This window comes from Venturia canescens, chromosome 6 (genome assembly GCF_019457755.1).
Source record: "Venturia canescens isolate UGA chromosome 6, ASM1945775v1, whole genome shotgun sequence".
In the NCBI taxonomy this organism is placed as follows: Eukaryota; Metazoa; Arthropoda; class Insecta; order Hymenoptera; family Ichneumonidae; genus Venturia; species Venturia canescens.
In genome coordinates, this window is record NC_057426.1 from 17,138,094 (window position 1) to 17,158,975 (window position 20,882).

General features: G+C 36.6%; 1 protein-coding gene across 1 annotated transcript in view; it reads left to right on the forward strand.

Moving 5' to 3' along the window:
• Positions 1-20,882, forward strand: part of LOC122411878 (titin homolog) — a 1,333,995-nt gene that overhangs the window by 1,180,396 nt on the left and 132,717 nt on the right. Inside the window, exon 5 of the mRNA XM_043420958.1 lies at positions 5,828-6,011. Within this exon, the coding sequence (XP_043276893.1) occupies positions 5,828-6,011 (184 nt within the window). The remainder of the gene's footprint in view (positions 1-5,827; positions 6,012-20,882) is intronic.

Below are 20,882 nucleotides of genomic sequence, written 5' to 3' on the forward strand. Positions count from 1 at the left end.
GCAGTATATCGCATAGATACAACGCATGCACTTGTACACGTATTTGCGCTTTTCTTTATAAAATGTTCCAGTATCATATTGTGTAAAATGTTTTAAGTTTATAACCTGAGCTAGCATAAAAGCAGATGATAATTTCTTAACAATTGCAGAATCATTCTAGAAACCTTTGTTGCTCTGTAACGCTTGCTGGAAAATTTTCTTGAAGAAGTGAGTGATTAGGGCTAAAAGTGTACACGAATGAATTCCACAGGAACCTTAATTCATTTACTGTACTTGGCTACGTTAGAAAATGATCTCATTTTTTTTATTTCCAAAATTTTGAATTCCTACAGGAAACGTAATTCATTCACTGTATATGTTACAATAGATCTCATAATTTTTTATAGTTAATAATTTTTTCATATTTTTTTATTGACAATGCAAAAATAGAAAATCATTTAAAATTACGGTCGCGACCTTTTAATACTTGGCGTGCCTTTTTTACTTTTTGAAGTTTTAATATTTATTGATTTCACTGCTTTTTGAGAGACGTGACAACTATATAGGAACCATTTTTCATTCACTGTATTTGGCAACTTCAGAAAACGATCTCATTTTTTTTTATATTTTCAAGTTTTTTATTGACAATGCAAATATAGAAAATCATTGGAAACTACGGTCGCGACCTATTAATACTTGGGGTTCCTTTTTTACTTTTTCAATTATTTTTATTCTGAATTCACTTATTTTTAAGAGGCGGGACAATATTTATTTAGGAAAAAAAATACATTCCTCGTTTCCAATGATACTTTTTAAAACGATTTGTTTCAAGTTGAGTGCTTTTCTTTATGTGACAAAAGCAATCAACACTATTATAAAGCCAATTTTTCTATGTAGACGGACGAAAACTGTGTGGTTATGTTCATGTGAGTTGAAACTTTTTAAAAGCAATAATGGCGACGATTTTGATTATCCATTCAGCAAATCAAATTTTCCAATGAAAGAGTGGAAAATTCCTATGCAATGGGATGATATTTTAATTTTCTATTCCTTTTTTTGAAAAGCTCCATTTGTTTACTTGGAATAATGATTTTTGCAACAATCTTCTTCTTCTCTTTCAATGAATTCCATGTTTACATGGATACTGTCAATGGTTTGCAATGTCCAAGGAGATGTTTCCATGATATTCAATGTCTAAGATCACAGCTTTATGGTTATTAGTGTCCAGGGATATTCTTTCATGGTCTTCTGTAATGTCTGAATCTGCCTCGTCAATGTAAACTATTTAATCGCAGATCTAGATATCGATAACTATGAGGAAATATATCGTAAACCATTGCACCGTTCACCTAAATATTGGAATATATAAAATTGTCGAATATATATTGAAAAATACGAAGGCATCCACCTAGACGTCGAAAATCCTATAGTCGCCAACCTAGACATCGAAAACTGTAGAGCCGTCGACCTAGATATCGAAAACCATGCGGTCGTCAACCTAGACATCGAAAACCTTAGAAAAACTCATGACACTATCGAAAACTATGGAACCGTTGACTTTCATATCGGAAACCATGGACAAATTCACCTCAACATCGGAAACTATGGAGCTATCGACCGGGATAGTGAAAACTATGAAAACGTCAACATAGTCCACGAAAACAATGGGAAAACATACCTGGACATTGAAAACTACGGAGCCGTTGATCTAGACCTCGAAAAGCATGAAAAAACTGTGACGGATTTTTTTTTTATAACACGATGCCACAAAACCGTTCCTTCTCCCGTACGTTGATTTATTTATTTGGGCGCCAGTCGTAAAACGACTCAACGATGAGAGAAAAGGAAAGATATTGTCCCAGCTAATTCTGCGGGATGGGCGGGGAAAGGTTGAAAATAATCGAGTTCGGATGACACAAGTGTGAGAAAAATATATGAATTATTTAATGATGTTCTTTAACGATTATAATTCTGAGTAAACGGGAAAACAAATTACAAGAATCAGTTTACGGGAAAATATCGTTACGAAATAATAATACAATCGCTCGTTTTCAAAATACGGGATAGAAAGATCCTCGAATTCAGCCTACGTCACCACGACCGAAACCCTTCGCACATGTTACAATTTATTTCAAGCTCGGATACCTTCTCGCCGCGGAACTACTCGCATACGAGAGGAAAGAAATCGTTCTTTGTCTGCAATGATAATTATTCCCGAACTCCCGATAAGCGGTTATTCAGTCGAACTCTACAAATTCACGGGATTCGTTTCAGTTTAAGCACTCAATTTTTACTCACGCATCCAATCGATATAATTCTAAGATCTTTCATTCCCGTTTCCAAAGAAAGGACTCTAACATTAATCAGAGACAATTTCACAATACAATACGACAGATTTTCACTTATGACCACGTCTCAAACCATTCGCGATCTGTTTCCGAAGAATTTCAAGGACACGCGAGTCTGAACAATAGAAGAAAGGTAGTAAGCCACGAGGCAGAACCACGGACGTGATCGAATTTCTCGGGTTTCAATTTTAGAACGACGTCTTCTAAATAATTTAATCGGGACCGCAGATCTCAACAAATCAATTTAATTTCGGCAACGGGACATAATATCGAACTCACAACCAGATCAGAAAGTGAAAGGACAGTGAACTTACAGATATTCAATCGGTGATCCCGGGACGTCCGTCCTACTCGATACTTCGCGAAAATCTAACGAAAGCGAGAGTCGTACGATGGTCAGTGGGCTTCCCCCTCTCTCTCTCTCTAATTTCGAATATTCCCGAAGTGATGGACAGGTCCGTCGCGTGAACATAGCACGTGAGCGTGAGACGGGGCTCCGAAAAATTACAATTATCGGGAGTTTTACTTAACTCATGCCCCTAGCTCGATTGTTTTTCGTTCACCGCTAATGACAGACTTTAATTTCCTCAAGACTTCGAACCTTACAGCATCCGGGAATTAAGGTCGGATTATTTGGACAGCTACGGGAAAATAGTTTCGATGGTGGTAACCGGCGATGTTCCAACTGCCAAAGTTTTCCCAAAATGCTCTGTGGTTCGATGTTTCCTTCAGAATCTTTGACGGTGGAATATTCGAACAGGAAGCCGCACCGGAAGAAATGGTCCCGATTATAAGTTTGACTTAAATTGAACGGGATACAACAACGACTGATTTTCCTTCTGATCCACTCTCCAATTTAGACTTTCCTTCTCGGTTGGAACTCGTATGAAAAAGAAATAAATTCGAATTCGGGACGCAATTAATAATATTTCCAGAAAATTCCCTTTTCGAACAAACCTTGCGAGATCGAGCCGTGGTGCGAGTATCGAGGAGGATGGACGGAGGTGAATTCCTCCTATTATATTGTTTAGTCGACGGTCAGAAATAAAAAACCGTCACAAAACATACCAGGACGACGAAAGCCATGGAGAAATATACGTAACAATCGAAAACCGTGGAGTTGTCGACGTAGATATCGAAAACAATAGAGCCGTCGACCTAGAGGATGAAAACCATGGAGAACCATATCCAGACATCGAAAACTATGGAATTGTAGACCTAGCATCAAAAACCATGATGGAATATACATGGACTACGAAAACTATGAAGGAACATACCTAGACATTGAAAACTATGGACATCCGAAACCATGGAGGAATATACCTAGACATTGAAAACTATGTAGACACGTAGCTAGAAATCGAAAAGTATGGAGTCATCGTCCTAGATCATGGATATGATGGAGAAATATACCTAGAGAACAAAAACTATGTAAATTCAGACCCAGCCATCGAAAACTGTGGAACCATCAACTTAGACCACGAAAACCATGGAGAAACATACCCAGATATCGATAACTATGGAGCCGTCGACCTCGACTGCGAAAACCGTGAAGAAATATACCTAGACCACGAAAACCATAGAGGAATCTACCTAGACCGAGAATACCATGGAGAAACATATCCATACATCGAAAACCATGGAGGAATATACCCGGACCACGAAAACCATGAAGGAACATGCCTAGACATCGAAAACCATGAAAAAACATACCTAGACGACGAAAGCCATGGAGGAATATATCTGGACATAAAAAACTATGGGGTCGTCCACCTAGAAATCGAAAATCGCGATAGAATGTACCTAAACCTAGTCCTCCAAAACCCATGAGCTATCGCCCTAGACATCCTCGAAAAATCCAGCGGCGTCGACCAGAATTTTATATTTTTTTATTTTTATTATATTATTATCATTTTATATTATATATTGTATAATATAATATATATATTATATTATATATTAATTATATTAAAATATTTATTATACTAATATTTTATTATTAATTAATATTAATAAATAAAATATATATTATATAATTATATACATATTTTATGCGCAAACCAGGAGCTGGTATTGCCCCCGCTGTGCGCCCATTCTCTGTCTCTCTCGCTCGGCGACGCAGAAGGAGAGGGGGTAGCCGCGTTCAGCGTAGTACGTGACGTAGAGTGTGACAAAAATAAGAAATCGTGCAAAGGACGTAAGTCCAAATGTAAACAAGCGTAACTTACGCCCCTCTGTCTCTAAGAAAATGAAAATCCAGAAATGATGGATTTTAAATCACTAACGTTACATATCTCAGGATCTACTGGACGGATTTACTTGCAACAAAGACCAATGGAAAGAGAAAAATAAAGAAAAAATCGTCACAAATTTTCAAGTTCGTTTATGAAATGGTTTATTTGTGAGAGCCATTTGAAAATTCTGTGACGTCATAAAACCGGCATATTCGCGTATATAAGAGTAGCGGCAGGGCTCGCGCTGGCTTTTCTTTTGCGCTGCAGTTTTTTCTTTTAATACTTGGCGTCGAGCCGCTACCGCGTCTCTTGACATCGAATCGGCGATGTGTTAGTCATTTTTGCAGAATCTTCAGTCCGTGCAAAGTTTTTTCTCAGCAATTATGCCACCGATCATGCTGTTTTTCGGCGTAATCGAAAGAGAATTATTAATTAGCTGAAAGTTCACTTTTTAAGTTGCGACATAAGTCCTGAGCTTCGTAATTCAAGAAAATGACATGTCAGCACACTCGAGCGTGCCATTTTGTAAGGTTAAAAGTGAAATAAAAAATTACGACCTGTTTCGCTTCAATTGATATCATAGGAAAAAGCAATTGTCAAAGAAAAAGAGACATTTGAATATTGCACCAGAGGAATTCAAGTGCGAGTGAAGAGAGAGTCAATGATAGAGGGTGAAGGATGCAAATGAAGTATGCATGGCAATGAGTGATTGGTCGTATGCATACCACGTGGGCCGAAGGACAAACCACGACATGACCTGTGTACTGACGCGGTCTGAGTATCTGTGTATTGGCAATTCTGCCACACATATATGATGTAAGTGTGTTGGTATGTTTCATACGGTGCTGCTTCTGGGACATAGGAGTCTTCAGTCTTGTCTCGTCTGGCTGTCGCTACGCCATGACACATTGTTCTAAAGGCTTTGCCCCAACTTGTGACAATAAAGTAATTTCGGAGTATTATCTCGTATTTATTCAAATCGTTCCCCACCAATTGGAGTGACAAAAATTTACAACCTGTGTACAAAGAAATTCTTTCTACTCTTCTGTTTTCTCAATATAATTTCGTTGGCAGCATGACCAACGGGTTCATTTCTCTGATACCTCTCCTGAACTCGAGTTATAGTCGGTCCAGTCCTATTCGCCGGTGTCGGATAAACGATTATAACACAATATTTCTAACTTTCAAATTTCGGTACAATGTAATCGATTACATTAACGATAAGATGAAATTTCAATACATTCCTACGTTGTTGAAATGTTACAGCCCCTTCAGTGAAGATCGTTGATGCGATGGGGGATCCTTTGCGGGATAAATATTACGAAGCTGATAGTACGATCGAATTACTGTGTGTGGTTCATCACATAGCAATGCAGGTGCAGTACAGCGTGGTACAGTGGCTTCACGGAAATCGGACACTGAACTATGATACAACGAGAGGTGGGATTAGGTAAGTATTGAACGAAAAGACACATATACATTGTAACGTATTCATCGCGAGACTACCTGAGCTCGGCAAATCGATCGAAATATCATCAAATATCAAAACGGTCATCATTGTTAACATGCGGCGTCCATGTTGGATTGTTGTATAAAGGCCCGAACAAGCCAAGGGCACCGCTTTCAACGCCGCTGCGTGTAAAAAATTGCTACTATTACTCATTTTTTTATTTTGATTATTTACAAATCATTCGGATATTCATTTTTAACGTATTTAGAGTTAATTTGATCGGAATTGAAGAAAAATTGTCTCACGTTTGAATTTATTAGAAAAATTCGGTAAACTAAGAAACTAAAATGCCCTTTTCAATGCATCCCTGACCGTTTGTTTGTGATACGGTAATTTGAGGCCTTTCAGGTTGATCTTCGAAAGGGATTTTGTACTCGTTTATGCAGGGCGTCGACGCGGTGATTTTACCGTTGTTGATAGCGTATCACGCGCTGCAACAGCGCATCGACGCGGTAATTTTACGAGAAATAAAAAACCGAAAAATCGCCCTTGAAAACATTTTGAAAAGCGATGTCCCATTCTTCTTATCTTATTCTAACAACTGAATCAATAAAAAAAAATCCATCTAAGTCACTTGCAGCAGAAAAATTTATAATATCAACCTGAGGAGAAGTATTTTAGGAGTAACTCCAAATCAAGAGACTCGGTAGAGTCTCGGGACAAGTACATTGACAGCCCTGTCGTCTGTTGGTCCGAGGCTCTCGTCGAGACTATAATTTCTCTGATTAAAACGATTCGCCGTGGTGGGGGTAAAATTGGCATGAGATTTTATTGAATTATGAAGCTCAGGAGCCATTTAGCAACTTGAAAATTGAAGTTTAAGCCAATTGAGTAATTCTCTTTCGATTCCGCCCTAAATCAGCATGATCGGTGGTGTAATTGCTGAGAAAAAACTTTGCACGGGCTCAAGATTATGCAAAAGTTACCAACACATTCAAGAATTTATGCGTCTGTATTTATAAACACCATCAAAAGCACTTTGATGCTCTCGAGTTTCTTATTGGTTGGATCTGACGACATCCATTATTAGACGCTGTGATTGGTTGTTGAAATTGGTTGTTGATGATTGGAAATCTGACGTCAACTTCAGAACGTAGTACACGGCTGCACAGCTGGCATTAAAAAAACACAGCACGGTAACAGCAATCATAAATTCGATCGATATATATTGAAACGTAACGCCCGTGGAGCGGCCCGATCCCGTTTGAACTCTCGAGTATTAAGCGAACTGAAAACATCGCGGAGCGATGGACAGGTGTACGTCCCAACCGGCGGCCATCTTGGCTACTGGTACAAAGGCCCGAGCGAGCCGGCGGGCAACGCTTTGAACAGCGCCACTTGACGGAAAATCATACTAAAATTATATTCACTTATTTTAATTGTTTTCAAACTTTTTATTTTTCAAAATGAGCGTTGTAACGTAATTATTGGGAAGAGTGAAAGATGACAAAATCAATATTGTAGGGCTGAGAATTTCCAAATAAAGAAAAAAGGAATAAAACAAAACGAGAGCATTGATGCAGACAAAATGGCTATATATTATCAAGAGACTCGGTAGAGTCTCGGGACAAATACATTGACAGCTCTGTCGTCTGCTGGCCCGAGGCTCTCGTCGAGACTATATTATCTCTGAATAAAACGATTCGTGGTAGTGGGGGTAAAATCGACATGTTATTTTGTAGAATAATGAAACTCAGGAGTCATTTCGCAACTTAAAAATTGAAGTTTGAGCCAATTAATAAATTCTCTTTCGATTACGCCCAAAATCAGCATGATCGGTGGCGTAATTACTGAGAAAAAACTTTGCACGGGCACAAGATTATGCAGAAGTTACCAACACATTCAAGAATTTATGCGTCTGTTTTATAAACACCATCAAAGGCACTTTGATGCTCTCGAGTTTCTGATTCGTTGGATCTGACGACATCCATTTTTAGACGTTGTGATTGGTTGTTGAAATTAGTTGTTGATGATTCGAAATCTGACGTTAACTTCAGAACGTAGCACACGGCGCAGCACAGCTGGTAACAGCAGTCATAAATTCGACCCATATACATATATATATGTACAAACCATGTGTCAGTTTTTGATCGTATGAACAGAGTTTCGACATTACGGAGTGCGTGCGGGATCAATAAAAAAATAATTTTCGTCATCTAAAGAAGTGCATATTACTATTTATTTTGTTATTTGTGATATATTAAACCGGTATCAAATCGGCCGCGTAAATGTAGTCTGTGATGTGTGTGTGAAAAAGAATATAAAAAATGCGCGATGCATATATGTGAACGAAACTTTTCAAGATTTCATTATTTCGTTCGATTGAAAATAAGTGTTAACTGAAATAATCCTTCAATTAAATCAGAGTACGAGAAATATTGTCCAGGGCGAATATATTGTCAGTGGCGTGGTTATATATCATGTGTACATAGGTTATATATACGAATAAATAGAACAAAAATACACGCATCTGTTAGAATGATATTAGAAACTTTAATTGAATAAATGTTTTCTAATTTATTTCTTGTGTCGTCATTATGTTTAAACATCCCCATATTTTGCTTGATATTCAGTTTGGCTCTGCCCTCTCCGATCCTTGTTTTCACCCGCTCAGTTTGCAGCGGATCGATTCATATTATTAATTCGTTCCCTAATATGTGTTCTATGATTTTCTACTCCTTCATGATGATTGTGGTAACATGATTCGAGAGGTTTCTAACAATGATCTTGAATTGCACATTTTGTAAATCAGATTTTCAAAAAAAAATCTGGTCTTGATATAATGTGTAGTTATTCTTTTCCCATTAGGTCTGTCGAGTGATAAATTTGGAAACTTTTCCAGACAGCCTTTGGATGCTTTTTTTGCTAATGATATGAAAAGTCGTATCTTAGGAATGCGGTATGCAAACACAAATTTTGATAACAAAACTTATAGAATGACGAGCATGTTGAGTATTTCCACTTTGCAAACTACAAATATGGAATTATTATAAAAAAAATTCATTCCGATAAGTCTACTGTTGCTCAGTTTTGGATGCGATCAAATATGATGCCTACCAACATCCTCAGAAACTTACAGAATTGCTGAACGCAATGTGCGCTATGTCATTTTAATGTAACATCATGACTTTTGTTAACTTTTCATTATAATGCTGTAGATTCGGATCATTGAAATACTGCAAAAATCTGCAAACTATACAATTTAAATACTGTGCCATTCATTTTACATTTTGACTCTAACTGTAACATCTATATGAAGTAAAAAATTGATTATAAAAGTCTTCAGTTGCTCATTTATGGATAGATATGAAATTGCTGTCTTCGAAGCTCATTGCGCAGATACATTGAACCGCAGCAGATACCTGCGAACTCTGAAATTTTTGTGGATAAATGCGACGGATCACCCCTTATCTTGGATTATGGTAATATGTAATGGAACTTGGTTGGGTAAGTTTTTAAGTGTTCCTTTTCAAATAGTATTGAAGTTTGTATGACTGATATACAGCGAATACTTCCAAACTTTGATATTTCTGTGTTGCAGCATGTGTGCCAATCATTCAAATCATTTACTCCAACCGTATCAGGTAATCTAGAAAATTCATCACAAAAGTCTTCCGCTTTTCTAGTTACATCAATTTTCCTTTTTCTACTCCATTGTGAGTTTCCGAATTTCTAATTTCATTTCTGAATTGTCCTGAAATGGTTTTCCTCCAAAACCAATGCAGGTACCTTAAACGTCTTTGAATTCTGTTGCTCCGTTGAATTAAGTTCGTTTAGTTTTTTTGCTGCTTTGAGTTCTGGCATAATAAATGTTAGAAGTTTTCGGATACTTTTTTTCAGCAACCATCAAACTGTGGATAATTGGACTTCAGCGGCCAACTTGCAAACTTTGGAAATATATTTCATTGGGGGCACATTTTGAATGAGATGAAATCTCTAGATTCAGAATGCAAAAGCGACATTTAAAGTGGGCAAATCTGTTGGATTTTTCGTGTTCTTTCATTTGAATTTTGAAGAAAAGGGATAAATAAAATCTGTTCTATTAAGGAAATCTTTACGTCAGTTCTTTCTTCGTTCAAAGACTTGGAAAAAATTGCCAAAGGCCAAGGACAAACCGGTGACGAAATATTTCCAGTACAATTTTGACGAAAAATAGATCTTTTGTCGCGGAAACCAACGTTATGAGCCGAAAATCATATTACAGCCCACGAGACGCATTTCTTTACTCTTTTGGGTTCCTATTACACAAAACATATGAGAAGATAAGGGGGAAAATCACCAACGTGGCAGAAAAAACCAGTGCCGAAATATTTCCAGTACAATTTTGACGAAAAATAGGTTCTTTTTCGTGGAAACCAACGTTATAAGCCGAAAATCATATCTCGGCCCCCAACCCGCTTTCTACCATTCTCTTGAGTTCCGAATAAGCATAGCAAATTAGAGTAGAAAAAAAAAATAGCCGAACTCCATGGACAGACCTGTGACGGAATATTTTCTGTACATTGTTGACGAGAAATTTGTTGTTTTTCGTGGAAACCAACGTTATAAGCCGAAAATCATATCTCGGACCGCAACACACTTTTCTCCATGCTCTTGGGTTCCAAATAGACGAAACATATTAGAGTACAAGGAAAAAAATCGCCAAAGTCCAAAGACAGACCTGTGACGAAATATTTCCAGTACAATTTTAACGAAAAATAGATCTTATTTCGTGGAAACCAACGTTATAGGCCGAAAATCATATTACGGCCCACAACATGCATTTCTTCATGCTCTTGCCTTCCCAGTAGACAAAACATATTAGAAGACAAGGAGAAAAATCACCAAAATCCAAGACCAAACCAGTGTCTAAATATTTTCAGTACAATTTTGAAGAAAAATTGGTCTTTTACGTGGAAACCAACATTATAAACCGAAATTAATTTCTCGGGCCTCATCCCGGATTTCTCCATGCTGTTGAGTTCCTAATAGGCATAACATATTACAGTATAAGAGAAAAAAATCGCCATAGTTCAAGGGCAGACTTGTGACGAAATATTTTCAGTACAATTTTTACGAAAAATTGGTTTTCTATGGTGGAAACCAACTTTATAAGCCGAACATCATACCCAGGGAAAATAAGGTTGTGAAAAGTACATTGATGGTCCCTTATTTGCTGATAATTTCATGAAAAAGATTATCCCATAAAAAAATGTTCGTATGAGAATGGAATCTATAAAAATGTACTAAGCAAATAATTCATAGAAATTTAAACTAAAATCGTATAAGCGTCATAACATAAATGAGGAACTTTTGAGAAAAAAGGCGTGATATCAAACCATAAACTTCCCCTTGGGAAAAAAAGGTTGGGACAAGTACATTGATGGTCTCTTGTTTCTGGATGACATAGAAAAAAGATTCAGAACCAGGAAAAAAATTCTATAGAAATAATAAACGGAAAATTGAAAAGTTCAAAAAAATTCAACAATAAAAAACAATCAAAAAAAATTCTGTAAAGAAAAATAAAAATTTTCAAAAAAATTCATAAATATTGAACAAATTGAAAAATTGAAATCCAAGTTACATGCAGTATAAAAATGTATGATATCAATTAGAGACCAAGTTTTTATTGATAATTTGGAATATTTATTGAACAAATCGGAAACTTTAATTGAAACTCATGATAATTATTTTCAAGAAAAAAGTTAATGAAAAAAAAGTCATAACGGAAGTTACGTGCTGTACTAAAATGTATTATATCAATTCGAGGTCAAGTATTTATCAGTTATTCGAAATATAATCTCCGGCGACAAATGAGCGTTGAGAATCCTTGTCGGGCTCACAACGTTTTATCAAAATTACTAAAAAATTAATGGAAATGAAATCATTAAAAATTCACATGAAAGTCATTCGTTACTTCAACAAGTTACACACTTTAAAGAATCGATTCCCCTCCGATTTTCAGGATCCCCTGGTATTATTCACAACATTCAACTTCGATTGGATCGGTACAAATTATGTTCAAATACGTCTTAAACGTACTTGTCCGGCCCATCACTTTTTATTCAAATAGTACAGCACGTAACTTCCGTTATGACTTTTTTTTCATTAACTTTTTTCTTGAAAATAATTATCATGAGTTTCAATTAAAGTTTCCGATTTGTTCAATAAATATTCCAAATTATCAATAAAAACTTGGCCTCTAATTGATATCATACATTTTTATACTGCATGTAACTTGGATTTCAATTTTTCAATTTGTTCAATATTTATGAATTTTTTTGAAAATTTTTATTTTTCTTTACAGAAATTTTTTTGATTGTTTTTTATTGTTGAATTTTTTTGAACTTTTCAATTTTTCGTTTATTATTTCTATAGCATTTTTATCCTGGTTCTGAATCTAATTTACGTGCAACATTAAAATTTATTATATCAATTCGAGTCCGAGTATTTTCTAATGAATTGAAAAAAGTTACCATTTGAATTACGTGCAGCACTAAAATTTATGATATCAATCGGTGGACAAGTATTTTTTTAGTAACTCCAAATTTTGACATAATTGAATTGTTCTAAGAAGCTTTCAAATCCAAAAGAATCACATGCAAGCTAGCCATTTCTTACTCTATGGTGTCAGAGACTTATAAGAAAATCGATTCTTCTCAGACTTTCAGGATCCTCTGGTATTATTCACAAAATTCGACGTCGATTGGATCGATACAAATTATGTTTAAATATGTGTTAAAAGTACTTGTCCGGCCCATCACGTTTCGTTTAAATTGTTTATCCAAATAAAAGTCAGGGCTTGTCTAGAACTGGTGGATCACAAGTATTCATGCAGAGGGAATTGAGAGAATTATCTTCAAGTAATTTTTACTTAATTGCACTAATTTAATAAAAAACGGAAACAAATTATTCCGCAATATAGAAGGGATATTATTGTGTATCGATAAATGAAAAAAATTGTACATAATGTATATGTTCATGCTTCCAAAATAACTCTGCAGTTTATATTCGATGACGGCAATTTTTACTTCCCACTTATTCTTCCAGCGAACGAGTTCCATTCGGAATAAGAACTAACCTATACTATTTTTAAGAACATTAAATTAATAATGAATCGCATTTCAACAAACTTTTAACTAGATTCTGCCGTACCATTTCGTTTTTTTATGATTGATTCTTTATTGAATGAATAGTGATGGGCCGGACAAATACTTTTAACACATATTTAAACATAATTTGTATCGATCCAATCGACGTCGAATTTTGTGAATAATACCAGAGGATCCTGAAAGTCTGAGACGAATCGATTTTCTTATAAGTCTCTGCCACCATAGAGTAAGAAATGGCTAGCTTGCATGTGATTCTTTTGGATTTGAAAGCTTCTTAGAACAATTCAATAATGTCAAAATTTGGAGTTACTAAAAAAATACATGTCCACCGATTGATATCATAAATTTTAGTGCTGAACGTAATTCAAATGATAACTTTTTTCAATTCATTAGAAAATACTCGGCCTCGAATTGATATAATAAATTTTAATGTTGCACGTAAATTAGATGGATTTTTTTTCAATTGATTTAGCTGTTCGAATCAGATAAGAAGAATGAGGCATCGGTTTACAAAATGATGTCAAGCGCGATTTTTCGTTTTTTTTTTTTTTACTTGTTATTTGATTCTTTTGACACTTTAAAAAATAGATACAAATTAGTCTTTTGTTTTAATATAACGTTTTTTCAAGATTTGTGAAATTTTTTTCGAATTGTTCTGTATTTTTTTAATGAAATTTTTTTTTTTATAATTAAAAAAAAATTTTGTTTGAAGTTTTTTTTTATGGGTGGAATTATCAGCAAACGAGGGATCATCAATGTACTTGTCCCAACCTTTTTTTTCTCTAGGAGAAGTTTATGGTTTGATATCAAGTCTTTTTTCTCAAAAGATCCTTATTTATGTTCAGATGACTATAAGATTTTAGTTTAAATTTCTATGAACTGTTTATAATTTTCGGTGTATACGTTGGTTTTCACGGAAAAAGACCTATTTTTCGTCGAAATTGTACTGAAAATATTTCGAGGTTTGTTCTTGGACTTTGGTGATTTTTCCCCTTGTCTTCTAATCAAGAGACTCGGCAGAGTCTCGGGACAAGTACATTGACAGCCCTGTCGTCTGCTGGCCCGAGGCTCTCGCCGAGACTATATTATCTCTGAATAAAACGATATTATCTCTGATAAAATGTCTATCCGTATACATCACAACCTCCACTTTTGTTGGTAATGAGCATGATCGGTGGCGTAATTGTTGAGAAAAAACTTTGCACGGGCTCAAGATTATGCCAAAGTTACTGACACATTACGAGTTCGACGTATACGTATTGAGACGAACTAGATCATAGAGCGTACGGCCTTACCGACGGCAATGAGCGATATGCGTATCACTCAACGAGAGGCGCCAGCGTACGGGCTCGCTTATCGACCCGCACCACATAGATCACCAGAAGAACCAATTTTCATTAATTTCATTGAATAAATCATTTCTCGTCAACAACAAAAGACTGAATTGAATAAGAAATTTTGGTGCGAACTAACCAGTGGCAATGTCAGAGCAAATCAATTTTATAAAATAAGAAAAACTTATCAAACAATTTCAAAGCAATCAATTCAAATTTAAATAGTTTTCGCGCGTCACTGCGACTAAGGCTCGTAAGAGCCAATCAAAAAACTCCGCCAATAGGCGAATTTTTCAAATCTCCAATAAGAAAATTACTTAGTCTCCATTGGCGAGTATGAATTATTGCACAGGCGCAGTTCATTAAAACGAAATTTCACTATTGGTCGAAATTAAGCGACCAATAATAAAGCACACCGAGGATAAAATTAGCCAAACAGGAATTTTAGAGCAAACGAAGGTTCAAGATCTTAATAAGCGAGCGAATCAGAAATCTCACGAACCCGCCAAATTATTATGATTATTTCGCGTTGTTGTATCGGCCCAGTATAAAAAGGCATCGAGAACGAGTCTCGATAGCCAGTCTTGCCCTCATCACGCTTGACTCGCTTCCGCACGCCGATCTGAGACTGAGCAACTCAGATCCGCACACGCAATTCACCAGCCGATTCTGACTTCGCAACTCAGAATCCGCTTTGCAAAACGTAGATCACCACCGACTCAGTTTGGAAGGGCAGGCCCCATTCGGCTCCGTTTGGGTTCAAGATTTCCACTCTGGGGCACCGATCTGACCAGAAGGGCGGGGACAGTTCGATTTCGTTCTGGACCAAGATTTCTGCCAGATTACCCATCCTTCTCCTGCCAAGAGGGCGGTGACCGTTCGGCTCCGTTCGGTCACAAGATTCTTGGGGGAATCCTTCCTTCCATGCCAGGAGGGCGGGGGCAGTTCGGGTTCGTTCTGCCTTAAGATTCCTGGGTGGACTGAATTCCGGTTGACAGGTGCCAACGTTTAAGGCAAAAACTTAAGATCGACTTGACTTTTGTAAGAAATCAATTATTTAGTTTGCGAAATCGATCATTTAATTTGCGAAATCAATTATTTAATTTGCGAAATCAATTATTTAATTTGCGAAATCGATTATTTAATTTGCGACATCAATTATTTAGTTTGCGAAATCAATCATTTAATTTGCGAAATCAATTATTTAATTTGCGAAATCAATTATTCAATTTGCGAAATCAATTATTTAATTTGCGAAATCAATTATTTAATTTGCGAAATCGATTATTTAATTTGCGACATCAATTATTTAGCTTGCGAAATCGATCATTTAATTTGCGAAATCAATTATTTAGTTTGCGAAATCAATAATTAATTTGCGAAATTGACTCTTTAATTTGCGAAAGTCAGCTCTTTAGTTTGCGAGATTGATTCCTTAATTTGGAAAAGCTAATTCTTTAATTTGCGAGATCTAATTCTTTACTTGCGGAATTTATCCGTAATTGCGAAAATTGCCGTTCTAAAGGCGAAATCAATCTTTAAAGGCGAGGTCAAGTCATCAGCGTGCGATCATATTTTTATAAAAGAAAAATACCAAAAGCAATAAGGACAAGTCCCCTTGCGCGAACCAAAATTCTCATTGTACACGACTCACAAACCACATTTTGAATAAACTTTTTGTTTCTTCACAGATCTTTCCTCTCACTTTTGTTTTTCTTTCATGCCTGCTCCTTTACTCTATAAGAAGCTCGAATCTACGCGTAACGGGGTGGTCTAACAGAAAAGAGTACCGTTACAACTTTGGCGCCCAACGTGGGGCAGGCATTGCAAAAGGAAAGCAAGGGTATTGACGCTTAAGAGTTCGTTTTTATGAAAATTATTCGAGGGCTAACAATGGCAGAAAATAAAACTCAAACGGATGACGCTACTGCAGATTCCGGATTTCAAAATCCCGATCATGAATTACAAACCATTGATTTCACGATTCCTCCTCCAGGTGCGGGAAATATTTTCAATGACAGTAGAGCGAATTTTGGGGATGAGTTAGCGGGTAATCAAAAAGAAGAGAATAGATTAGACGAGTTCGGTACTCCTAAATCAGATCGCGGTAGAATCGAACTCGGAGAGGTAAACAATCAATTGTTAGTCAGCTTAGTCGAAACAATGCAAGAGGTGAAGAGTCAAGTTCAAAGCATGGCCAATGAAATTGCAAAAAACAATCAAGCAACTCAAGATTTACGGGCCGAATTTACAGACAAATTGACCGTCATGCATGCTCAAATCGCGTCAGAAGTACACAAAATTTATGACCCTATCAGACGACATCTCACAGGTCTCACGAACATAGTTCAGGAAAATGAGTCAAAAGCCGCGGTACAGGAAGTCAGCATAGCTCAAATTCAAATAGACATGAATGCGATTAAAAAACGGGTCGATACGCTTGAGAATACTGAAAAAATGCATAGTCCAAAAACCGCAAGTACACGAATCAATGAAGAGGAAGTCCCAATAATCGAATGTCCTGAGATTTATGCTAAAATCGAGGGAATTCAGGTGACGGCTCTCGTTGATTCGGGTTCCAAAGTAACCACGATCTCGGAGGAGTTTTATTTTGAAAACAGAGACATTTTGAAAAATTGTCCTCTTTTGCCCGTGACGGGAGTCACGGTGAAGGGAGCAATTAAGGGAAAAGTGACAAGGATTAAACATCAAATAATGGCTGCAACGCAAATTGGAGAAATTAAAACCTACATAAACTATTTGATCATACCTGGCTTAATAAGAGATGTATTATTGGGAGTAGACTCGCTCCAACCTTTAAAGAGTTTGATTGATTTGGGAGAAATGAGTCTCCAAGTAAAATATAATGAAATCACTCAAAAAATACCCACGGTGGGGTCATTAAAGAAAAGAAAAATGATTAAAGACGAGAGTATGGGAGAAAAGAAAATTGAAGAAAGAATTGAGACAGTTTTGATTGAAAAGAAATTAAAAATAGTGGGAGAAATTAAAGAAGAAAAAAATAAAGATAATGCGATGGGTGAAGAAATCAAGGAGAAGTATGTTGAAAAGGGGGAAGATAAAAGAATAAAAGAGAATAACGAAGAAGAAGTAAAAATAAGTAAAGTAAAAGAGGACGATGAGATAAAAAAGGAAGATAAAGCAGTAATGAAAAAAAACTGTGAAGAAGAAAAGGGGGAGAAAATCAAAACTGTCAAAGGAGGGAAAGAACTAAAAGGGGATAACCACTTTGGAAATAAAACTATTGAGCCAGATATGAAAAAAAAAGGGTGTGCAGCTAATCCAGAATTTGAATTACCCGGGAGAGAATAATGATGCAATTACTTGGGAAGAAATAAATGAAATCGTTGACCAGTCCGAAATCCCCGAAAATGAGAAACAGATCCACAGACAAATTTTGTGGCATCGAAAACATGTGTTCCGGAAAAACACAGGTAGAATCTCTGTGTATCAACACGAATTAAAAATCACAACAGATACACCTGTAGTGGCGCATGCATATGATGTTTCATTAGTACATCGGGATAAAGTTGATAAAGAGATTGAGAAATTGATCAAATATGAGATAATTCAAAGGTCGAGTAGTCCATGGGTTAACCCCATAATACCAGTGATCAAAAAAGACGACTCTGTTAGAATCTGCCTAGACGCAAGAAAATTGAATCAAGTAATGGAGAATAGCCATGAATCGGTTCCAAACATCGATGAGGTGTTTCAAAAATGTCACTCTGCTAAAATCATGACGACACTGGACTTGACAAATAGTTTTTGGCAAATACCATTGCACCCTGATTCGATGAAATACACAGCTTTCAGATACCGTGGTCGAGTATATGAATTTAAAGTCACGCCTTTCGGATTGAAGACAAGCACGGCGGCCTTATTACGGGGTTTAGATATTGTACTACAAGGCCTCGGAGACCACGTGATAAATTTCGTTGATGATTTGCTATGCTTTTCCTCCAGCTTTGAGGAACATATGAAACATCTAGATGAATTGCTAGAGAGATTAGAAAGTCACGGAATGACCATCAAATTAAAGAAGGCGAGATTCTTCCGCAAAGAAGTTGAATTTCTGGGACACATTTTAACCACCGAGGGTATAAAACCCCAGCCAGAAAAAATACAGGCTATTCATGATTTTCCAGCTCCGCGAAATTTAAAGCAATTAAGGGGTTTTCTCGGGCTAATAAATTATTATACAAAATTCACGAAAAATCATGCAGCAGAGACGATCCCTCTTTTAAAATTATTAAGAAAAGAAACAAAATGGAATTGGGGAGATGAAGAAAGAATCGCTTTTCAAAAAATCAAAGAATTATTCATGAATGACATCTTGCTTAAACATCCGGACCCAAATAAAGAATACATGTTACAAACCGACGCGAGTCATTATGCGTTGGGAGGCACTCTCGCCCAATATGATCATAATAACGAATTGTCAGTGGTCATGTTTGTTAGTAGGACGCTGAAAGGACCTGAGCTAGCGTACACCACTACAGAAAAAGAATTGCTCGCGATCGTATGGTCATTAAAGAAATTGAGAACGTATCTTTTTGGGGCGAAAATTCGAGTCATTACAGACCACCAAGCTATAACTTTCTTGAAAAATAGTCAATTGTTGAGTGAACGACTAACACGATGGATTTTGGCTATCCAGGATTATGATATAAAGTTTGAATATTGTCCTGGAGCACGAAATGTTGTCGCGGATGTTTTAAGTCGTGTAAATCCACCGGATACGGGGGGCAGACGGGGAAAAGAACTAATTATTAACACCATGCTTGCTACAAAATCTTCCCGAGAGTTAGAACAAATGATTAAGAATATGGGAGACTGGCAAACGAGGGATGAAAATCTCCGTCAAATAAAAGTTAAAGTTGAGAACCAAGAGAACCCTGAAAATAGTAAATTTGAAATAAACAATAACATTTTGTTGAAATCAAGTAAAATCATGCTACCAAAAAGAATATTCCGTCAATTAGTCTCAGAAACACATCAAATGTATGGCCATATTGGTGCCAAGAAAGTTTGGAAAATAATTCATGAAGATTTCGCTTATCCAAAAATGTATCACTTAGTAAGAAAAATCCTCGCTTGTTGTGATTCGTGTCAACGGAAGAAAGTCGCGAATCAGCACTCGTATGCCGCACAGCAAAATATCATTCCCGAGGGGCCAGGAGATATCGTGTCGATCGATTATTTTGGTCCCTTGCCACCCTCTCAAGGGGGAATGAAACACATCCTCGTCACAATAGATGCTTTCTCAAAATTCGTAGTACTATATCCTTTAAAAGCCGCAACTGCTCCAGCCACAATAAACAAAATTTTCAACCATTATATCCCTGAACATGGTAAACCAAGAAAGTTGCAGTTTGATCACGGGACTCAATTCACTTCTCGTCTTTGGTTACAAAAATTAGCGAGCGAGGGAATCCAACCTATCTTTTCATCCATTAGACATCCCCAGGGCAATATTGTTGAGAGGGTTAATCGAGAAATAGGCAGGTTTTTCCGAACATTTTTAGTCGAAAAACACACGGACTGGATTAAATGGGTAGCAGTCATTCAAGATTGCATGAACGAAACCTACCATGAGACAACCGAAATGACCCCAATAGAAATTCAAAAGAATGAAAAGCCGAAAAGAATCTGGAATAATTGGTTGAAGATAAAAAAAAATGATAACCTAACGAATGAACATGACGATCCGGTCGAAAGAAGACTCATGTTGGCGCGAAACAGAATCGAAAGAAAAGGGCGGCGAAGAGCCGAAAAATTTGACCGAAGCCATAAGTTAATTCAATTTCAAGTTGGCGATTTAGTCTTAGCGAAAGCTTGTAACGTGAGCGACCCTGTCAACAAAAAGATGGCAAAATTTTTCTCAATATACGAGGGCCCATATAAGATTAAAAAGCAAGTCGCCACAGCGACATTTATAATTGAAAACCCTGAAAATGGCGTGGAAAGGGGCATGTACCATACCGCGAATTTAAAAAAGTACGAAATTCAAATGGAAAATGAAAATGACAAATAGTGTCGCTACATTGGAACGTTGACATGAGAAAAATCAAAAAATTTCACGGGTTGGAAAGATTCTCGGGAAAGAACGGTCATGTTACCCTATATTCTCTACGGACTACTCTTGCAGTGACCGACTTCACACCTCAGAAAAAATTTTCGAGCAATTTGTCCCTTTAAACCAGAGCCACATGTATAGCAGACGTTCGCGAGCAAAAATTGAAGAAAAGTTAAGGAAATAAGGTAAACTCTCCACTTAAATCGTATTAAAACAATGAATTAAGTAGACGGAAAGGGTCTAAACGTAAAATTAAAATCATTCATAGAGAGACATGGACGTATCG